This window comes from Lissotriton helveticus, chromosome 3_1 (genome assembly GCF_964261635.1).
Source record: "Lissotriton helveticus chromosome 3_1, aLisHel1.1, whole genome shotgun sequence".
NCBI lineage: Eukaryota > Metazoa > Chordata > Amphibia > Caudata > Salamandridae > Lissotriton > Lissotriton helveticus.
The window spans coordinates 916,404,886-916,429,160 of NC_136061.1; the positions used below are offsets into that span (position 1 = coordinate 916,404,886).

At 41.5% G+C, this 24,275-nt stretch overlaps 1 protein-coding gene across 1 annotated transcript in view; it reads right to left on the reverse strand.

Moving 5' to 3' along the window:
• Positions 1-24,275, reverse strand: part of MYOM3 (myomesin 3) — a 451,709-nt gene that overhangs the window by 17,915 nt on the left and 409,519 nt on the right. Inside the window, exons 30-34 of the mRNA XM_078681253.1 lie at positions 23,284-23,371; positions 21,521-21,559; positions 17,156-17,261; positions 8,556-8,719; positions 4,014-4,050 (exon numbers count right to left, since the gene is read on the reverse strand). Of these exons, the coding sequence (XP_078537379.1) occupies positions 4,014-4,050; positions 8,556-8,719; positions 17,156-17,261; positions 21,521-21,559; positions 23,284-23,371 (434 nt within the window). The remainder of the gene's footprint in view (positions 1-4,013; positions 4,051-8,555; positions 8,720-17,155; positions 17,262-21,520; positions 21,560-23,283; positions 23,372-24,275) is intronic.

Below are 24,275 nucleotides of genomic sequence, written 5' to 3' on the forward strand. Positions count from 1 at the left end.
CACCACCATTCCTATGGATGTCCAACGTATCACTATTTTTAAAAGCTTCCCACTTTGTTAAAACAGATGAGATGGAGTTGGTGTTTTCTGTAAAATAATTATCTTTTATAGTTGCCTATGTGTCACAAAAGACTCTGTCCTTTAGTAATTAAGGCAGAAGATGCCACATGGGAATGGGAGTGGGTACGCGTCCCCATGCATTCGTTTTCTCCAAGGGGTTATGACCAGAAAGTGTTTTCCCTAAATATGTCATGTGAGTGTTAGCGGGGAGGAGCGAGGGTGTACTTAGGATCCTGTCAAGCCATGTGCGAAGTAAATGAGGGAGGGAATAACAGGAGTATTCTCACATGCCTGCATTTGGTTGGCAGCAAATGTTGTATAGTGACCATCCCTCTACCCATTGTCGCAGGGTCTTTGCTTGGCACACTGAGGCAGCAGTTGGAAGGGGGAGAGGGTGTAATCTATCAAGGCCTATGACCAGTACTGCATTATAATCCCCGCCTAGGAGCCATTGGTAGTGTGTCCAGTCCACTAGAGTCGAGGACAGATGAACTAAGAAAGAGTCCTGTTCCAGGTAAGGGGCATAAATGCTGCCTGCACTACAGGTATGTTCTCGAGTGTGCCACGGAGGAGGACATATCTCCTCTGTGTGTCAATTCTGGTTTCCACTGCAGTGAAAGTATTGCCAGGTGTAATACACAATGCTGCCCCACGGGAGAATGTGGAATAGGAATTGTGAAAGAGTTGGCCCTTCCATTTTTTGTGCATTTTAAGGGCTTCACTTGCTATGAGGTGGGCTTCTTGCCGGCGCACCATATGTGCCTGTCGCCAGTGCAATTAGGCCAGGATTCTATACCATTTTTGTATAGATCGCATGGCTCTGATATTCCAGGTTAACATGTTATACTTATGTGGTACAGACATTGTTAATAAACAGAAGCAAGCTTGTGCATTTCAATGGGGGCTGGGAATTGACATTAGTTAGCGTATATGTGATAAGTGACAATATGTGAAACCTAGAATCCGGAACCAAAACACAAACCATTACTAATGCAAGGTCCAGTGAGAAAACCTCGTTAACCAGAACTGTAAAGAAAAACAATGAACATCATAACAGTATGTGCATTCGCCCTTGGGGCAAATGGCATATAGATTGTGGGTGTAGAGCATAGGTGGTTGTAACTCCGGGAGCTGACATCCACCCGGGCCTGGTACCCAGTACCGTGGGATGGGGTGAGGCATCCTGGTAAAGGATAGTGTGTTGTGGTCAAGCTGTTGATCCATTCCCATCTATGGAGGATTGGAAGTGGAAAGAACATTGGGCAAACACGCCAGGTGGGTAACACATGTGTTAAAAATGTGCATGTGGGCAAGGGACAGTCGTATAGGAGCATATAAGAACATGCAGAGGGTAAGTGTGACATGCCACAGAAAGGAAAGGAGGGACCTTGTCGTGAGATCAAGCCATGAGCATGGTGGGAGCAATGATCAAACAACCAAAGTGGACAACATCAAAGGGGTTCCAGAGGGAACAGTATTTACAGAGACCTTAGCCTCGTGAGTCATCTGTGGGGTAAAGGGTTAATCTGCCCCCAGAGTCTGAGTCAGATGCACTTTCCTGAGAAGAGCTGGCACTGATCATTGGCTGGGCAGCTCGGAGGGAAGATGCTAGAGAATCGCAGTCTTGTTGTGGGTATGGAACTGTACCACCTCGCTTGGGCCGGGAGGGCTTCCTCCATCAAGGAAAAACCTCACTTGAAATAAAATATTCATATTTATTTATCTGATATTTTTCATTTCCAAAATGTTTTGTAAAGATTTAATTTAAAAATAAAGTGACGTTCCTTTTTACATTAAATACGTTTTTAATTATTTGATAATAAAAGAATATTTACATTTACATTTTTTAGCATATGTACCATTACATTCACTATTTATATTGAGGTCCCTGTCTCCATTATTTACTATAGGGGGAGTGTTGCATTATCAGTAGTTAGGCATGTGTGGTGCTGGACTTACTACTGCTCCATTTTAGCAATCGTAAGTGTGGCTTGGCCCCTGTTTCGGGGTCGGAGACATGTATGACTACACTTTTGAGTAACTCTACACTCGGTAAAAGTGAAAAGGCAAAAAAACAAATGTAGTAAAGTTACTCAAAAGTGCAAGAGTAAAGATACATGTGCCACTTATTTACAAATGTAAGTTACCGTAGTGAATAGCCCATCTATGGTTAGGTCAAACTGTCTGCAGCTCATTCCAAAATGACGTTACATTAAAAAAAAGCACACCCAAAGAGGAGTGACAGTGCTTTGAAATGAGAAATGAAGTCTAAAAGATTTGCAGTGAAATATAAGATTGATAAAGGATTGATTGAAGGGTCTTTCCTTATTGCCTAGTTAAAAGCAAGAGTGATTGCTCAAAAAAGCAGAAGGTGCCAACGCATATACGAAGATGCCCTATGCTAAACAAATTATATTTATTTTAGGATAGAACGAACAGTCTTGATTCAAGTGCTTCTGGGGTGTGTGTAGAACGAATAATATTAGGTGGACATAAATAGAGGTAAAATTTCTTAGCATTTTCTGTATTTCAAACAAAGAAGGTTTTCATTCTATACAAGTCATTTCTGGGAACTGAGAAACCATGATAAGGTCACAGCAAGAGAGGTTTGGTTTAATTTAGCTTTATCTCAAATATCTCTAAGAATTCACACTCAAAGAGCTAGAAATGCCCTAATTGATTTATATATTCCACAAGTAGAATGAATTTAGTAGTCAAATTAAATCTTAGCTAACTATGTCTCACACTATGAGACTGGAATGTACATACTTGCTGGCAGCCAGCTGAGATGTTGAAAACTTCAGATGTTGAAGATATTCAGCAGAATGCCAGGCCAAAGAGCGGTGTTTTCAGATGTTCCCTGGTGTGCAGATGTGTAGGATTCTGCACTCAAGGTACAGTTCAGGACATTTCAGAGTATGTGACCCAGGATATCCAGTGATCTCAACACATTTCTGTTATCATTGGCAAATCAGGCGTAAGGTGGCTGACTATAAGTTCCTAGCTGGAGTTTAGTAAGGAGCCAACTCATACAGGACCTCTCTTCATGTAGGCCATGAGGATGTTGCAATACGATTAAAATTTTGAACCTCAACTCTCCCAGGGTGTAGTGGAAAACTTACAGTGATCATTTCAAATGGTCATGTTTCCAAATGTTAAAACATAATTTGGCCACTTGATTTTGTAGCTTTTGCTGTTTTGGGGACCAGGCTCTTACATGAGTGTTTTCACGAGGACCCCTCTCAGCTCCACCATTGACTGCAGGAACATTTTCCAGAGAAAGGACACTTGTGATAGACAACCTTGTTTATTGTGTTTGTGTAGAGATGGAATATAATGGCCATATAAATTCGACACTCTGGTTTGTTGTGAAGTGTTTGCGGGAGGGGGTCCCTGGTATTTAGCCGAAACGGAGGCAATGCAAAATATCTCAATGTGAAAAACACAGAGCCTGCAACCAAACAAACGGTCTTCACAACTTGGAAAACTGTCCAAGGTTTAAATGGAGAACAAGCAAATCAGCCAGATGAATCTGGATTTAAGTGTATAAAGGATGGTATGTACCATAAACCTTCTGTTCAGTCTCCTACAAAGAATAGCCTGAAAGGCATTCACACACAATGCAGTTTATTGCTTATGTTGAGAGGGGTTCCAAGACAGCCATTATTAGCTATCAGAATTCCTAACATCTAATATTTTGCTCATACTGTTTTAAGCAATTTAGTATATCCAGCTGGTGAAGGCTGGATTGACTATTACCCAGTAAGATCTGCTCAAGCACTCGCCTATCTTTTGTAGCTTTATTCCCTGCATTAAGCCTAATAAATACGCATGTCTTTTCAACAAACAGATTTCATTTCCTATATCTGATGCAGAACTCACAATTTAATGAACTAGAATACCCATGGTTTGCCCCTCCTCCCTCACCAAAAATAACCCTGAGCAAAACTTACTTTAGTCTCTGATATTCCGCCATTGCATCAGCAAACACTACAAAAAGAGAAAGAGGTATGTGTTACAATTCTGAAATGTTCCTAAGTTTTACAACTAATCTAGTCATACAGATGTGAAATATGACAATTGATTGTTATGTTGTGTGAAAAATATATTTGACTTAAGTGTTTCTAGTATTGTTTGCTTGAAATCAGAAAACCAAATGAGTGCCCTGATTCAAACTTTAGAAATATGTTACAAACCACAAAGAAAAGTGGTAACAAAGTAAATCGAACTGATTGTGCTCATAGAACATATATCCTGTTTCTGCTAGAGGGATAAAAACACAGATCTGTAAATTTTGCACCAGTGTAAAAATAAAACCAAAAATGACCATTGCCCGAGTCAATCATAGGCATCTAATGTAACAGTTATTGTGGACGATCTACAGGTTGTCTAGAAAACATTACGATTATTTCAGATTGTACAATGAGGAGCCACCATCAGGAACATGGGGAATCAGTCTCACAAGATCACCTATAAGTGTAACATCTTGAGAAGTACAGGGTTAGTGGAAACCAAAGATGGGCTATGCCTGAGATGAAGCTTTCGTTTTGGCTGCTCTTGGGAAGTGAATGATTAATCTTACGAAGGACATACATTTTAATTTGTGTTTTTCTCAATATTTTCTATGGCCTTGTGTTCAAAAGAAAAGTTAAACTTATTTCTATGTTTGGTTTTACTAGAAGAATCATTATAAATGTCACAGCTGCAGGGGGATTACATTCTCCAGAACGGTTTACCACTACCACCATCCATCCTTTAGGGATCTGGGTTAATTTACCACCACCCAGGTTTCTCTCCTATTGCTTGTTGACTTTGTGCTTGTCTTCGACCATGCACAGCGCTCTGCAATTCCTTTCCAATAAGGCATGTGAGATTAGATATCTCGAAAGGAGCCTAACTAACAAGAACAACCGTCTTAACCCCTCCTTCTATTGAAATCAAAGCTGTGGACTTTACTTAACGTTTACAGGATTTAAGGATCAGCATAAAAGAGCATTTTTAGATCTGGGTCAGAGGCAAAAATCATGAATAAAAAACACATACCTACATAACAGGGCTTTAGGTCAGCTCTTAAATCACTGCTCTATTCAACTGTTATTCACACCATGCTTCCTCCCACCATAGGACAGAGCATGGGGCAATGGGCCAGCCCACTCCAGCCGTTAGTTCTCGTGCACTGTGATAGCATTTCTTTCATGATCACACATGTACCTCTGCCTAAAACAACTGCACTTCAGTGCTATGGATGGCAGGCCAGTACTATACGCTGCTAATTCTTTTTTCTTTCCTTTCTCTGCTCGTTTTAATTTTTTCTCAACCTTGTAGATTTAAGCTATGTTTTTAAGTTAATCAACTCGAATAGTACCATTAAGAATCACGTTTTCCTATAATGCGCTTCCTGCAAGGAAACACCCATATTGTTTGATTTGAATAATAGGCAATTTGGTATTTTTTCCACTTTAACATTTTTATTGCAAACGTATGGCCACCACAGTATGGAGCAGAACTGCGTTTTATTTTTCTTCTTCTCTTTTTTGTGGCATTTGCTTACAATAAAAAAGATATTGTAGTAGTTTCACATGGCTACACGTTTTGAATTTACCTGTGCTAGTTCTCCTTGCAACAGAAGAGGAATGCCTTATTGTTTCCATTATACTTTGTCATCTAATCTGAGAGTATTGCTCAACTCTGGACACTCTCACTATGTCTATTGTATTTATTAATGCATTCACTGCCTACAGACTTTATATGCCCTGATAAAGCAAGCTGTTCTGCCACGCGACATATGGTAATATGCATAAAGCAAAATATGGACAACCTCAAGGCAAGTTTTAAGGGTGATGCACACTCAGTCAAGCAGGAAAAGCATTAAAACACATGAATGCACCTCCACAAGGCATCTTTTTTTTTTACGTGGGAACTGATATCAGCATTTGATTATTCATTGAATACTTTACGAGGTATTTTGGTGTGTATAGATTTAATCTCACATATTATGTAAAACTGCGGCTCTGGCACCTTTCAACCTTAATTCCATAAAATCTCCCTTTGGCAGTGTACATCTTTGACATATGAATCCAAAACTCCATCGCATAGGCAGAGTTAGTGTGAATAATACACGCAGACTGCAGCATGGTTCTGTAACACTCCCAAATGATATAGGAAGAGTGGGGCATATTATCAAGCACAGGCAATAAAATTATCGCCACTTTATCGGCAGAAAACGGCCGCTAAAGCGGCGATAATGGGCTTGATAATATGCCCTGGATGATTCCCATAGCAGTCCAGGTTAACACCAGAACCTGGGCTGCTATGAGAATTCACAAGGACATATTATCAAGGCAATTATCGCCACTTTTGCGGCAGTTTCCTGCCGATAAAGCAGCGATAATTTTATCGCCTGTGCTTGATAATATGCCCCAGTGTCTTTAGAATTCATTCTAACATTAGGGGAGTGAATACAGCTGTCCTTCAGACATAAACATTTGTCTCATCAAAAAGCACATTTCTTATAATGATGCTCAATATTATTTTTCTGATTTGCTAATCAAACTATATTTCCTTCTATCTTTTGTTTAACTTTTTTTTTAAGCAATCACCATTTTCTGAACTGCCTTCAAACTTTCAAAATAGAAATTTAAAAAAAGGCAAAAGTGCAGAGTGCAGATCTTTCACAGCAAGTAATGTGCTAAGAACGAGTCTGTAAAAAAGTTACAAAAAAGACAAAAAAATATTTGATTGGGAACATCCAGTTGAAGATATATAAATAATGGTATGGGATGAGATTTGTAGAGTGCATTATGCCCAAGGGCGTTAAAATGCTAAAATTGGTGCTGGAAAATCATCAGCTTCAACCAAAGAGCTGCAATCATGGAAGGGAGAAGAGCCAGGTTTTCAATTGATTGCTTATGGAAGGCTACAAAGGAGTCTAGCCTCACAATATGTGTAGGCAAAGTGTTCCACAGTCTAGCTGCTGCTATAGAAAAGGAGCGACTGCCCCACCTGGCCTTCCGTAATCTAGGAATGATCACCTTCCTCAGGGAAGAGGATCTGAGCCGTCTTTTTGGGGCATACCCGTTAAAAGCTGTTCTCAGTGGTACTGGCCCTTGATTGTGAAGAGCCAAAGAAACCCTGCAAAGTGCTTTATATGTCACACACTTCCTAATAGGCAGCGAGTGAAGGGATCGCGTGCCTTCCCTAACAGAGAGTTGTTTAGGAACATTCGGGACCTGGCGTGCAGCCGCATTCTGAATGACCTGCAGTCTTTTAAGCGTGGACTTATTGATGCTTAATTATAAAGTGTTGCAATAATCTAGGCGCAGTGTGATTAAAGTTATGACCACTGCTACTCTGAGTTCAGCAGGAATAAGTAAGAAGATCTTTTTCAGAATTTTGATGAAAAAAAATCATGAACTGACAGTTCTATTGACCTGGGTGTCAAAGGTAAGTGTATTGTCAAAAATAACCCCTACATTTTTGGCAGAGGCCATTGGAGTAGATAAAGGACCACATATATCAGGCCACCAGAGTTCTGACCACACAGAATGCTGTGCCCGAAAGACCAGAATCTCCACCTTTTTGGTATTTCATGTTATGCAACTCTCCTTCATCCATGCACTCACACCAATCATACAGAGTTTGAACTAAATTGCTACCAAGGGCAAATCATCTGATACAGAAATTATGATTTGGTTTCATCTGCATAAGACAGTACCTGAAATCAAACGACCGCACCAATTTAGACAGGGGGTGGGGCAACATATTTGTTAAACAGAGTGGGACTGAGGGAGCACCCCTGTGGGACCTCACAAGGGAGCTGAAATGGCTCTGCCCTGAGATTCTAGGAGCTGACTTTACGAGTACTATTTGTCAGAAAGGAAACCAGGACGTCCAAAGCTGTATCCCTCAGCCCGTTCAATGCACTCTGTGCATCAAGCAGGGTGGGTATATTGTGGCAAATACCGCTGACAGACCCAACATTACCAAGATAGCAGGGCCTTCTTGATCTACCTGGTAATTAATGGAATCTGCAGTGGAAACCAGTGCCAACTCAGTTCTGTGACCACTTTGGAACCCATTCTGTGAAGGATCCAAGAGGGCCTGGATAATAGTAAGGAGTAAGGAGCGATGAGTAAGGAGCAAAGGGAGAGAAGGGGACATAAGGGCAAGAGCAGCCGACTTTGGAGCTGGAGAGCCAGGTTTGAGTCTCGGTGTCAACTAAATATCCTCTGACTCTAGACAAATAACTTAATCTCCTTGTGTCTTAAAAAATGAATGTATGCTTGTAAAATGTAACTGGTGCTCCTGTGAAGCCTTAGGGTCAAGTTTGCAATATACAAAACTACCAAAAAATAAAGGGGCAACTTTTTTTATTTTTGTCAGAAATGTAAGTCCAATATAGCAAATCCCTACTGCCTCAAATCTGTGGTTTCAAGATTGCTCTGGCATTTACTGTTTTATAAGCAAAGAAATGAAGAAGAGAGACTTCTACTTACCTTGCCCAGATAGGTCAAGGGTTCGTTTGTGAATGTCTTTTCCATCAAATATTTCTAGGGTATATTTCCCCTTATCTGCGTCCGTAGGGTTCAGAATAAGCATCCACACTTGGTTCATGGTGCTCCCAGCTTTCAACCGGTCAGTGATTGACAACTTCTTGTCTCTAAGCACAAGAACATAATCAGTCAGAGGCATGTATTCAATTCTTGGGTTTTTTCAAAGTAACCTCAGCAAATAAATAAGTAGTCCTACACATTTTAAGGATGCATTAGGATATAAAATATGTAGGGTGAACAGCTAGCCTCCTAGTTCCTTATTCATTCAAGGTAGCACTGAAGCACATGTGTGTCACTCACAGTGCTGTACATTTCATAAAAAATGGTTCATGAAAGGGAGCAAGATCTTCGGGGCCAATTAGCAAAGGCATTGATGAGTATGTTAAATAGTACTACAGCAGCACTACAGTAGGTCTTATGAATGCCTTTGTGAATTAAACCCAAATTGTCCTACTTCTTATTAGGAAAATGCAGAGGGAGCCATCGTCTCAATGTGAATATTTCTGAATATTTCAGATGTTTTTGGGCCAACTCACCAAGTAATTTAAAAGTACCTGAAGTAGTACTACATGAGTACTACTCAACATGCTTGTAATTCTTTTGTGAATTGGCCTGCAGATACAGGCAGTGTTCTGTCATTGATATACTGTGAGATCTTGAGTACCTCTGTGTGAGAATATTTAGCTGAGTGCCTTGAATGTTTGGTTGAGTGATCTGCTCCACTCTACAATTTTTCAGCAAAGAGACCTGTTCAAAAATGTCAGCCTGCATCTCTCTTTATTACTAAATGAAGTTTCCATCTTTCCATTGTGCCTCACTGACCTCTAAATCTACACTGCACATACACGGCTGCCGGCCATTAGGAACGGATCTCCCACCGTCGTTTTATGCATTACTACATAATAGTCTTTAACTCACTCTAGAGGTCTTATAAATGGCAGCTGAGGAGAGTCTTTCTCTCTATTTCATTTGTGAAAAGCCCTATGCGAAAGGCTGTTTTCCACATTTTAGATTCGGTGACGTCTCACTCAATTCTACATTCTACCCTGTCAGAACCCAACAGTTTGGATGTCTGCAGTCTGTGTGGTGACTAAAAAAAGGGGGTAGGCTCTCTAATTATAGGTACTTAATAGGGTTATGTAGGAGCATTTCAGGGCCTGTCACCCTACCCATCAAACCTCACCTTCAAGGCTGTAAACTCTGGAACAATCATGAACTCCACACATACATGTACATACACAGGCTCCCTCACTCAATAGTGCAAGGATGTCTTTGTTGTGGGCAGCATAGGTTTGTGCTGGAAGGGGTCCCTTCCTGCATGAAAACTATACTTTAAGGCAATTTCCTCTTTACATGCGTGCTACGAAATGCAGCACAAATGCAAAGAGAAAAAAACGGAGGAGAAATAAAAATGGAGGAAAATAAATATTTCTCCTCATTATGGCAGCCTCACGAAGGCGCAGGAGTTTGGTGCACTGTATCTATAATTCTTTGTAAATATGGATTTGTGTCAAAACCCATGAATGGAGGCACAGGAATTCCCATGCTCCACCTGTGGAACGACCCCTTGATGCAAAGTAACGAATGGAAGAACAATGTTACTGTGAGAATTTGAGTTTCTGGTTGAGGGGGGGGTGTTAGCCCTCTTAAGCAACAGTAATAATCATTGTCAAGGTGAACCACAAAAAGCCACTATATTAAGCGGTACTTAACCCGCTGGTAGCTAGGGACAATAGCATGCAAGGTTTAACGCAGAGGCAATGTGTAAAGTATTTATGCAGCACTCAAACAGTAATAAGGTCAAAACACAACACAAGAAAAATCTCACCCCAATTTAGAAAAAGAGTCAAATTTAATAAATGTTTTGACACCAAGAAGATAAAAATCCAATCAGTAGAACCGGAGATATGCAATTTCAAAGATTTAAGGTAAGTATAGTGCCTAAAAGCACAAAGAGCCACTCAGGGCTATCTGGTCGTGTCCAACCAGGTGACAGTCACAAGTTCAGGCCGACTGCAATGGAGTGCAGGCCAGATAAGGGGTCAACTTTGTCCTGCTGAAAGAGTTACCTTCCAAACTCCAGCGTAAGTTACGTTCACAGTGAGCAAGGAGCAATGTGAGTGTCATCAATGTAGCACGCAGATCCTGCCAGGCGTCACAGATGGTTGTTGCTGGAGGCTCATGTTGGCGGTCACCACAGACTGTTAATGCTGTAGCATGAAGTACAAATCACGCGTTGCCGGTAGTTGCTGGTGGTCACTGTAGGGCGATGAGTCGAATTCACCAGAGCTTCGCGTTGGCAAGATCTTAGGGCAAACAGGCTCATTTGTGGTCGTGAAGAGCTCAAAACTTCAGGTTCTCCCCTTTTTTCAAGGAGGAGCTCAACTGATGTCCAACCAAGGATCCAGGGCCTGAGGGGCACCTCTTGGGGATCAGGACCTTACTCCAGCAGCGGCCAGCAGGACTCAGATAGGTCCAGTTGCAGGTCCAGGCAGCAGGCCAGCTGGACAGATGCAGGGAGGCCTCTGGAGCATGTTATGTCTCTGTGGCTCTAACAGGAGGTCAGTCAGCTGAGTCTTGGAGTAACTTCTGCCTGGGATGAAGAGTGCAGGTCCAGTCTTCCTTCTCAGCAGGGCATTCATCAAGCAGCAGGGCTGCAGGGCAGCCCTCTTCTGTAGTAGCCACAGGTCCAGTAGTGTACTGAACAGTTGTGCCTGAAAGTTCAATATTTATATCTGGTTCCAGCTTTGATGTGCGAGAGGCTTAGGGACTGTTCCCACTATAGAGGTGTCTGGAATTACCTGTCCCCCTGCCCTGGTCTCAGTCTGTCGGAGGGCACAATAGGATAGAGTGAAGTCCTTGGTGTGTGAGCTGAACCAGTTCCTTTGAATTGCAAGTGTGGTAGGTGAAAGCGCCATCCCCCATCAATTCAGAGGTGGCCCATCCTGCCAACACCCAGATCCTCCTTAGTGAGACTGTCTAGGAGAAATACACAAAGGCCAACTCCACCTACTCATGTGACCCAGGAAACATGCAGCCGGCACCAAATTGGTAGGACTGGAAAATGCTTACTTTCTCGAATGCAGCATTTTTCAGAATTGTGACTTAAAATCCGAAATTACTATTAAAGAGGGTTTAAAGTTATAATTCCTCAGACACTAAAAAGGACTTTCCTACCTTATCTCAATCAAAAGGTATCACCTATTAAATGTAATAAGGCACCCCAATGACATCGTATGAAAGAGGTAGGCCTCTGATTAGTGAAAAACACATTTCTGAGTTTTTCACTACCAGGACATGTAAAACTTAAAAGAACATGTCCACATTTTTTAATTCACTGCACCCTACACCATGGGCTATTTAGGGCCTACCCTAGGTTGACTTACAGGAATTAAAAAGGTTTATTTTGTCAGGTCAAAATGGCAGTTAAAAACTGCACGCACAGTCTGCAATGGAGGGCCTGGGGCATATTTTAAAAGTCTACTTCAGTGGGTGGCACAATCAGTGCTTAAGGCCCACAAGCAGCATTTAGTTTACATGCCCTGGTTACCTGTAGTATCAATGTACTAGAGGTGTATAAGTACATTAAATGTGCCAATTAGGAGGAAGCCAATTTCACCATGTTCAAAGGAGAGTGCTCTGGTTAGCAGTGGTAAAAAGTGCAGAGTCCTAAGACCAACAAAAACAAATTCAGCAAAGGAGGAGTGAAGGCAAAACGTTTGGGGGAAGACCACCTTTAAGGCGGTTCACAGGTCTAACAGTTACTTTGGTTTACAAACTAACACAAATCACCATTTGCATTGCTTTGTGAAAACCAACCTGGATTTGTGTTGGGTCTGCAGTAAAAAGTCCTTTAACACCTTGAATGCTATGGGGATTTTTCCCCTGTGCTGGGAAATCATGAACACCATTATTCATGACGAGCTGGGCTCGTCATCAGCGTAGCAGGAGGCTACTGCATGACGAGCCCAGCTCGTCATGAGCTTGGAAGGGATTAAACCCAATGCAAAATGTTTGTTATCTCGTCTCTGGCTTTACCCCAACTAAGGCTCCTGAAATATCCTTTACGCTAATGCTTATTGGTCTCTTCAAAAAAGGACTCTAAGGCCATTAATGTGTTCTTTCCAAAGAATTCAGTTTGTTTTTTCACTGAAACTATCCAAGACTCTACATAGCACTCATATGCCTGCTTCTCTCATGAAATGTGCCTTTTTTCACATACCTATATAATTCTCGAGCAGGTGCACGTATATGTGTGTGCACTATTTATCAGACTTTCAGCATTATCCAAACTCTACTACTGTTCACATAGCTTTTCATTTTGAAGCATTGTCCAAGCCTGTGTCGTGGTTGAGGCTACTGTCGGCTAAAGATTTGCAATGCCATGGCCTGCATCAGAGAAGCTTCACACAGCAGCAGTTCTGATGCGGGCTGAGAGGTCAATGCAGAGTTTTTGTGCTGAGAGAATCCTTGCGTGATCAAGATTGCTGCAGGTTTGGAAGAAGAGTAGCATGCTGTATTGATATTTCTCGCAGTATAGAGAAGGAATTACAGGAAACAGATACGTTTTGGGAGCAGCTGTTGTTTAAAAGCGTCCGCATCAATTATGGCTTTTTTCGATTTGAAGATAATGGACTGACACCACTGATTTGTCCCACAAGTCACATACATTTGAAGCTTCGATCACAATATAAGATTTGAAGCAACGTTTCTGGACATCAGTTCATGTGGAACAACTCCACACCACAATTAAGAGCCAAAATACGAAGTCCAAGTCCTGAAAAGAATCCTGGATTTGTTAGGGTTCCGCAATGCGTTGGCTTTGAGTATGGGGGACTGTTGATGGGGTGTGTCACGAGGAATTTTAAATAATATTTCCCTCAGTAGCTTCTGACAACACCCACCAGTAGGTTAGGTATCCCATCCTCTCACAGGCAGGACAGGAAACAATCCTTGCAGCAGAGGCAATGCATCAGTTCTGCTCGGGATAGCGCCATGCAGCAGAGGTGATGCGTAAGTTCTTTTGGATCCACAGATGGGCTGGCAGAGCACCTTCAGGTACCAATGGTCAAGGACTGGGGTGGCACCACTTGGCAGGGCCGGACTATCAGATGGCAGAGCCGAGGTGCTGGGTTCAAAGTTGTTGGAGCCTTCTGTCCCAGAGGATCTAGTCCGGAGGCCAGACAACTAGCCCTTGAAGTCACTCTGGGTCCTGGGTTCCACATATGCAGGTGCAGTCCTTCCCACGCAGGCAAGGGGGCAGCAGGGCAGCAGTCGTTCAGGGCAGCAGTCCATCAGAGTGGCAGTCTTTCTTCCTGACAGAATCTCCTCAGGTCTAGAAGTGTACTTAAGAGTTGGTGTCTGGGGTCCATTATTTATATCTGGGCCTTCTATTGAAGTGGGAGAAACCTCTAGAGGTTTCCCTTTGAAGTACACAGGCTTCCTGCCTGTCTTGCTCTGACGCCAGACTAACTACACGTGGTAAACAGCCCTTTGTGTGGAGGCAGGACACATCCTATTCAAGTGTAGGTAGGGCTGCGCCCAGCATTGCCCTCCTATCGAGCCAGTGAGGATCCATCCAGGCACACCTATGCTCTCTATGTTGTGTGGCTGTCTAGGAGGAATACACAAAGCTCAGCTGTCAGCTACACCCAGTCATGTGACCCCGAGTTTGGCTGTAGGCACTGAATGGCTTAGGCAGGAAAATGCAAACTTTGTAAGAGTGGCATTTTCAAAATTGCAATTTAAAATCGGACTTTACCTTGAGAGAATTTTTCATTACAATCCCAAAGACACCAAACATGAATTAGGTACCTGCTTCCATTTGGAAATTAGCATGTATTAAATGTAATAAGGTTACTCTGATGTTATCCTATGAGAGAGATAGGCCTTCCAGTAGTAAACAATCTTATTTAGGAGCTTCTCACTTGCAGGACATGCAAAACCTAAAAACACGTGTTTTACTTTTTAAATGCACTACACCCTGCCCTTTGGGCTGTCCATGGTGTACCCTTGAGGTGACTTACATGTATTAAAAGGGAAGGGTTGGGCCTGGCAAAAGTTGTACAACTGCACACACAGGCTTCAATGGCAAACCTGAGACAGGTTCATAAGGCTACTTCAGTGGGTTGCAGAATCAGTGCTGCAGGCTAGCATTTAATTCACAGTCCCGGGCACAGGTAGTGCCACTTTAATAGGAACTTACCTGTAAATTAAATATGCCAATTGGGTATAAGCCAATACTACCATGTTTTAAGGAGAGAGTACAAGCACTTAAGCACTGGTTAGCAATGGTAAGGTGTGAGTCCTAATGCCAGCAAAAACGAAGTCAGCAGGACGGCTGAAGACAAAAGGTCAGAGGGAAAACCAAGCTGAGGATGCAAGGTCTAAGAGCTATGTAATCCCTCACATTTTTCCTTCCACTTTGGTCTCCTTGTACACATTCCATTTGTTAAACTCCAGTCTTATATGGTCTGCTTTCAGAGGAAATGTCTCTTCTCCTGTGTGGTGCCTGCACCCCGATGGCATTTACCTTCTCTTCCGTTCAACTTTTGGTTGCACTTTTTTTCTCCACAATTCTATGAAAATAAGTACACTTTTGTTTATTGTGTCTTTGAGTTTTCTAAATCCCTTGATAACCTTTGCTATCCTAATGTCACTCTATTATTTTGTCTTTTCTTCCTCTTTCATGTGCATGCTACCTTTGTGAGTGCTATTTTTAATTCACAATTTGGTTTTTAAATGTCTTTTGATGTACTCATTTATGGCTGATAGTCAGCCGAATAAAGATATGTTGACTGACTGAATTCATAATTTGACTCGCATCTTCCCAGTGCCTAAGTAAAAAAAAATAATTCTGTGCACATTTATTCCAAGTGCAATGCTGAATGATCACTTAGTAGTAATCATTAGCAAAAGAGGAAATGTCAGTGCAGAAAGTGATCATCCCCTTTTTAAAACGTCCTGCTCCTTTTTTGTGCCTTCTCAGTATAATGTAATCTGTAGAGACGGTAATTAAGCTATAGGACATGCAAACAAATAATCAGTAGAAAAGTAAACGGGAAAAATAAGCTAGCCTATCTTCAAGTGAAACAAAGACATCAAATTATCCAAGCTTCAACTCACAATAAACACAGACTTCAAAGAAAACCCTGCTGTTGGCATAATTTTCCTCAGTTGACTTATAGGGCCATGATTATCATGAGTCTCTGACATCCCATTAGCCTATCACCTAGCCCGACAAAGTCCATGGTCGCCCACAAGAAAATGTCTCTACATGAGCCGGGTTATACGTTTTCTGTGAAAGCATATTTAAGTTGTTACCACCCTTAATATAGTACACGTGACATTCTCTGGAAATCAAATCATTGATTTTCTGCCTTTTGTACACTGACATTCTATAGAAAGTTTTCAGTGTGAATTAAACAGGCACCGCCTATGTAGACAATAAATGGACAAACATTTTACATTTTGGGTTTTCACCTTGGAAATAGGTTTTGTGTGCATGCTGAAAAATGGCAGAAAGCCTGATTTAGAGAAGCACTATAATGTAGAATATGCTGATTCCTGGAAGGTATGGTAAATCCTCTTTAGGTTATAACCGCTGGATGGCGGTGGTAATTCCAACTAAGGCAGATGCACTGTGCTAGTCAGGAATCGACAGATTTTACATTAACTTTCGATAATACGATCAAATCTTATTATTGGAATTCCAGAAGCTTTCAAACATGAATGGAAAATGGCTCATAGATGTAGCACGAATTTCTAAAAGTTAGGGGTCAAATGTGGAATAAAAACTTGCAATGTTGCAATGGTGTTATCTGTGCTACACAAATTTCTTTGAAATATGTATTTATGTCCTGTTTAAGTAATCCACGCATTGATTAAATTGAATCAAGTTTTTTACAGAACTTGGTGATTCAGCTCTACCATAAAAAAAATACATTAATCACGGATATGCATACATTTTTAAAAAATAAAATATTTCATTAAGCCTTTGCGGCATTTTTCTTTCTTATGTTTTCATTATTTTCAAAATTCCTTCAACCTTCGAAACGGGAAGTGTAGGATTACAGCGTATGCAGGTCATCATCCTTTTATAGGAGCAAAACTGCAGAGTAAAATGTTGCATTTTGTCTAAACTAAATTACAACCTTCTATTTTGTACCTCTGCTGCATATAATTAATATGAACACTGCACGTCCTCTTCTCTTCACTTCCTCTGGAGATATTTCCTGTTCCATCGATTGAAGACTGTCTCCAAAATGAATGACAGCCAAAAAGAATAATGACTACAACAAGGCTAAAAGTAGAATAAACTAAATGAGTGGGAAATCTGGCAGAGGCTTACACATTAATATTAGTGAAGAAGACATATTAGGGTTGGGGAAAAAGTGCACGCTCCTTTTACATAAAGATATTGAAAGGAACATTACTACAGATCAAGGCGCAAAATGATAAATGGACCACATGCTCGTATGATGGAGTCGGAATAGGCAAATGTCAGATGGAGGCCATTCACGCGCAGAAACCCATGGACATACTTGTGGTACCAGGTGGGTTTCATCAAGTCTGTGAAGTACTTGACTGTGCTGTAGAGCTTGATGCCTTCTGCGGTACTTTGAACTTGCAGAGGTGATGCTGACAAGGCTAGTGAAAAAGAAACAAATGGCACATTAGCAATGGGATGAGTAGGCCTGCTGGATAAAACCATTAACTCACATCAAATGATTCAAACAATTTCCCAGCTTTTGTCAGAATTTTTCTATTAATTGAGAGCAATATGATATATTTGCAAATTTCTAGAAAGTAAGGGTTTAAGTCTCAGTTACTTCTCCTACTTCCTGCTTGTTGAGAATGTGAGAGTTACTGATGAGCATCGCAGTGGTATTACTCGCGCATTAATTGCACTATTGACCTTGTTAGCAGGGTCGGACTGGCCTGTAGGTCAGCCAGGCAGTGCCTGATGGGCTGGTTGAGGCCAGTGTGTGGGCCGTTATTTTGGCTGTTTTAGGGTCTGCTGTTCTGGTTTTTACTGTTGACGCTTCTGATATTAAAACATACATTGCCTGCAGCAAGTTCAAAATCCATGCAGTCTTCCATAACTTGGAAACAAGTCGTGAAGGCTGTCTTCAAAAGTTCAAAACTGACTCAAATTGCAAATATGGGCTACGCTTTAACTATCTATCTCACAAATGGGGCCACTATTTTTTGGTGTCCAGGCTTAATTCTCAGTCCCACGCTGCTTGTTAAGTACAAGATGAGATGTTTGATTGAATAGATTATGGCGGAAAAAACGAGTTAAAACTCAAATTTACCTCTTCAAGTTTTTACATTTTATGTATGGTTAACTATATCCTTATATATGTACTGTTTTTGCTTTTTTTGAATTATAGATTCAAAACTATGCTTAAAGCCTTCTCCCGATAAATGTAGCAAGGTAGCTGCGTCTCCATCACTCACACAGCAAAATGTGTACTTCATATTGATAGCTTCAAAACTATTAAAGCAATACAGTCAATAAACAACTAGAAGTAGGATAATACGAAAATAGAATAATTCCACTCTTTGTAAGTTTGCATACAATCACGTACCTATATGTTGATGTATTAACACCTCCTTTCTTTCTCCTTCCTTTCAATTATATATGCTTCTCTGCCTTTGTAGTGACCTATCCATCAATCCATCCATCTATTGATCCACCCATCCATCTATCCATTCCATTCTATGTTTATTAATCCAAGCAGAATCTCCTTCTACATATTGTTTTTATTTATCTGCCTGAGCTAGAACATTGTTTTCTATTTTCTATCAGCCAAGTGTGATTCCTTGCTACCTTCACCTTAGTTAAGGGACATTTTGAACTGTATGAAAATTTAACACAATTGACATTTTTAATTCCCGTATTATTAGTAAATTAATTGGTAGGATAGACAAATGAGAGTGCAGGGGATAATAGCCAAATCTGGAGAAAAAAAAACGCCCCCACCGCTTTGTGGAGCCTCATTCCAACATGGTCAATCAGTCAGTCAAAACATAAGTTTATTTGGACTAGTTAGTCCTTAAACATTTAAAATCTCCATAACTACACATTCATAACATCACATCCACCATGGCCATTGGTGCTTCTCCATGTCACCTTCTGACCCCTGCTACCCCCACCACCACTCTAGCCTTTATGCAGGAGGATGGGGTTACTGTGAGCCATGAATACCTAGGGAAACACCTGAAAAGATCTAGCCATGTTTATTATGAAGACCCCATGGTGGAACCCAATGAGTTTCAAACTGACTGATTAGAAGATGGACTAAAAAGACCAAAATAACTGTCTCAGGCTCCTTACATTCCATTTCCCTGTCAACTCTCTACTTTGACCCTGAAAAACGTTTCTGCGTAGTAACATATTCCGACCTGTGTAACTCTGTCCTTTGATCCTCATTAATTTTCATTGGTGTCCATGTTGTGTCAATTTTGTTGCTTGTAAGTAAGTTAAGTCTTTTTCCCAGCTTTGCTTTCACTTGAACTCCAAAGAGGGTCTAATGTGTAGCCATATTTCGCATGTGAGCTTAGGTGACTCCTCTCCTGCAAGTGGAAGCTCGACCTGGGTACCATTTCGTTAGAGAAGCCTCTGTAGTCTATGCAGCCCAAACTCCAGGAGCATGATAAAAATACCTTTAAGAGTCTTGGACTAGCTCCTTGCGCAATTCTCTTTTAACAACCCGGAAAAGATCGGTAATCCATTACTAAGGCTCTGAGAATCCTCATTACTCTTCGCGTCCTCCATGTCCTGCCTCCAGGGTCCTGGGAAGGCAAAGAGTTGATGGTTTACTTATAATCTGATTGACGTATGCCCTTTTCCTCCCCTTTGTATATGGCCATGCCAAAATTGTTATTCCGTTGGTTATGCTTGTCAATTCCTACAAAAGAGTGTGTTTCCAATCTCTGACATTGTCATTTTCGAGCATGGGCAAAAACTGTGAATTGCTAATGAATCTCTTCAAATAAATGTAATCTTTCCAGCATCCATGATATATTTCAATATTTATGCGTCAGATGCAAGCCTTCCACAATTATATGTAGGAAACTGAGACTCTTTGTGCCCAATCCACAAAGATTTTGCAGCAAATTCTCTTGTAGTACTCCTGATTTTCATGAGCGAGACAAGAGTAGTGCTGGGATTCGCGAGTAAGGGTAAGCCAGGAGTACTATACGAGTACGCTTCACCTACACACAGCAAAAAAGATATGGGCCTAACTCAAAAAGACTTTGTAGTGTCTTTTTCATTAAGTACTACTAACTCACTCCTGAAGTTTTAGGAGTGAGCCAGAGTACTCCTGGAGTTCAAGAGTAAGCCATGGCTTTTACAAGAGTAAGTCACGCCTACTTGGAGAATTATGAATAGTTTATGGTTGTACTGTAAAAACTGTAAATGTAATTCTCTTTTCACTTGCAGAGTACAGTACCGCATTTGCAACCAGGGCATCAGTTTGAGACTTGGGCTAATGTGCCATGACTTTATGACTTATGCATTTCATACATGTCCAGAAGATATGAATGTGAACTGCACGCTATTCACCGTTTTCTGCAACATTTCAGTACTCATTTTGCACATCTGGCGTGGATGAGACAGGCAAGCCCAATAGGTGGATGTGGAACAATTCAGGTTTAGGAGGACATCAGCCATGAAAAGATCTTAATAAATATCCTCCCCCACACATATGTGACATTTAATACTGATCAGCTAAATTCCAGAATATTTACATCCAGGTCAAAGGGCATTCCTTGTTTGTATCCCTGAACACACCAAGTGTGTCAGTGGTTCACCATGTTGCTTGAGAGTTATTCTTCATAACTTTGAACCACAGGGCATACGATGGCGTTTGGCAATTTTGATCAACACTCATCACCAAGATGCTTGTTCCTCGAGTTCCTCAAAGGCCCTTTACCTGTGACTCAGCTCTGAAACAAAATTAACAGTAACCCCTGCTTCCCCTCACTTGACAGAAGGATGTGACATGCCCCCAATATTTGCTCTCCGAAAGCATGAGATTGCCGGGTGATCCTCACCACTGTCAGTATACTGCTAGTTGAGAATAGCTCATGCATTTATAAATATTTTCAGTTTTTTTCCTTGCAAAGAGGTTTCTTGTTGAACTTCACCAAATTACAATCAGTATACTCAGTCTGTCCTAGAAATCATTAACAGAAGCAAAAGGAGGAAACCATTGCAAAGGCATTGTTGGAGTTTAATGAAGGATTATGTGCCTGTAACTCATAAGGGTTTCTGGAATATTCTTCATTGCAGCCATCTCTGCATCTTGTTACTCAATTCACCTGATGCCCAGCCATCACTTCATTCTGGGCAGGGCCTAAATCTGACTGTTCACAGTGATTATTTCAAACAGTATATCAACTTTTCCATTATGTCCATGCATTATATTGTACGGAATAATACTACATAGTGCAGCCAAAAGTGTGGACTGTGGGATGATAAAATAATGAAAGAATGGGTAGTGCTATAAATTGAATTACATTTGTAGACAGCTTATTACCCATGAGGGTATCCAGGAGCTGTCCATGGGCATGGGGAGATTTAGTGATTTGCCCAGAATCACAGGATATTTAGCCGACGCCGAGATTCGAACCCGGAACAACAGCTTTGGAGTTGGCAACTCTGGCCACTGCACCACATCCTCCCTGCTATAAAATGAAACTATACGTTTGACCTGTTTACACACAGATGCCCAGGGAATTACTATAGGTTCTTGGGCTAGACAGTAAATATATCTGTAAATAGTACGATATCAGAAGGTAGTCAGCACATGGCACATGATGCATACTCTTGAAATCAGTATATATTTAACCTTCAATGAACAATGAATACCACAAGAAGTAAAAAAAAGACTTACCACTCATTCTACAGAGCTCCTTGATGACATCATCATAACCTAGATAAAATGTGAACGAGACATACTTCATATTATTTAAAGTTTTATGCGTTGACTAGTGAATGTACTGCTGTATACCACTGGTATATTTATATGGAATCAACTATACATCTTCATTCACTGCATGATTAGCACATTTGGTTAGAAGAAGCAGTACTTGCTAATAATAACCAATCACTCTCAGTTCGAAACAGTTTATTGAAACGTTATTAGAACATAACTTGGGCACTTCCCGTAGGGTCCTACCGCAGAGGTTGCTTTTCATGAAGCGGTGTGCACACTGCCTTCTTTTTAGTCATAGTTCTTCTCATCAATATAGCAACAATACATTGATGGAGGTCACCCCCCCCCCCAGCACTTTTTAAAGTGTTCAAAATAAAACAGTAATGAAACTGTTTTAAAACCCGTTTTATTATAGTTTATTTTTCCTTGTGCTGAGGCGTGGGGCTGGGCAGGGTGGTAACAGGCTGGGTGGGGAGTGCTGGGCACTGCCTTCGCTGGACATGTGGGTTTGGCCGGCTGTCTGAGGCCGGCCAAACCCGCATGCACAGTGACCCGCTCTCCAACCCCAGCTGGAGAGAGCAGGCCCAAGCTCCAAGTCTGGTCTGGAGCACACATCATCGGCCCTCAGGCCAATCCTGAAGCTGCTTTCATGATGAGAGCAGCTTCAGGATCGGTCACTGGGCAGGCTCAGAGCCTGTGCCTGCCTGGCAGTGGAAAGGAGAGGTCATCAGAAGAGCGCAATGCGACGCGATCACGAAGAGCGGAGGTAAGTTCTTTTAAAGAAATTGTCTCCGTTGTCCCCCAGCCCTCCTTCCCCAAACCCCTCCCCCGCCTCTCCTTTTCCCCCCGAATCGAGCGGCTCTTGAACTCAATCAATCAGTACCCACTACAATGCTGATCAGACATGTACCCCAAGGACTGTTGTCCCTGTTCACAACTTTTTGGACAAAATGATATTGATAATGAAATCCATGTGTGCAACTGTTCATACTAGTATCATAGAATGAGCAGCAGGACCTTATCAGAATATCATCCTTTTTCCTCAAATCTGTGAGGCCCATGGATATGCTATTTAATTTTACAAAATCTGAAGCCCACACTCAGCTCTCGTCCTCCACTCCACCTGGTTATATCTCCAGGCAAACTGAAGAAAATTCCACATCATATATAGCAATCATACAAGGTTGTATTCCAAAATTCTGTGATTTAAACCAGGCTGGAACAAGTGCAGAATGTCAAAAATTGCTACAAAGTAAAACACCTCACACCACTTAGGCTCATGGAGTTTTGTTAAATATCCGTGGATGTAAGGGTAACATTTAATTCTTCATGCTTGATACCATAGATGCAAACTTGGCCGAATGCACCTGAGGCAGACCATAAAGGTATATAAACATATCTTTTGCTCTACGATCTAGCATCCTGCACCTACTAGCCTAAGCTGGATGAAAGTCATCTAACAAGGAGGCAACACATTTTAATTATCTGACTAGAGTTTAACGTTTTTCCTTGCAGTGTCATACGGGGAAACAACAGGAAAATGTGATAAACTCCGAAAAATCCCTCAGCCCACAACCCCAAGTAGATCTTGAGATCACGTGGCATCCAACAGATTTTAGATTGTGGAGATCAACACATACAGATGGCAGACCCCATAATTTTTTATATTAGTCCACGCATCCACTCTGTATGCTAATATTACGCCATGTATGCAATCCTACCATCTTTGGTGAGATCAAGTTCGCTGACATCTTCTCCCCGGTTGTCTGAAACAGTGGCTTTGAATATCCCCTTATGTTCAGGCCCGAACTATATGAAATAATAAAAGCAAAACAAGTATATCATTTAAGTAATTTTAGTACCACTGAAAAGTGCAAATATGCTAGAACATTTAAATTCAATGTATGACTGGAAATGAAAGCCAGCAAAATGTTTATTTTTTTGCAACACTCAAATACCCTACATCAGTGCTTTTCAAACGATTAGAACAACAACTCCATTTTAAGAATGACAATCAATCGCAACCAATCTAGCTTTAATTAACATGAGGCGGGGAACATCTTACATTTAATAACAGTAATTGTTGGTAAACGTCACAATCTCGACCAAGCAAGCCCTTTGATATCAAACTATGGCCAATATATTGTCCTGCCTATAAACGTGGAAGATGCTGAAATGCACGTGAGTCTGGAGTTGATACACTTTTCAGAGTGGGGTGCTGGCCTTTAGGGTGCAGGCCGTTCACAAAAATCACAAAGCTGTTCAATAATATTGCTGTTGATACTAGTGATATTAGCAAATTCGAATAACCCTTTTTGCAGCAGAGAATGGGGTAAGCCCTGATATCCATTTCTTTGTTAAAACAATGAAATGAGAGGGCGTGGCTTACGCGCCGACGTGGAATGGCGCTGTCCGGCTGAGCTCCGTGACGACGCGGGACCTATTCTGCCTTTCCTGCATTCTCCCCTCATGCGGACACCGGGGACAGTTAATTTCGTACGGCGGAACATGGTCCCCGTACTTTGTGAGCGGCGGCGGCACTTCAAAGTGCTGCTTTAACGTCTTTTTCTCGGCAGCTTCTATTCTCAGTACAGGGACGCGGGCGGCCGCCATTTTGTGCCGCCGCGCTCGCGTCCCGTTTTCTGGCGGATTTAACATCGCTCCTGTCCATATGCTGCCGCCACAAGTCACAGTTGGACAAGGTATGTCATGA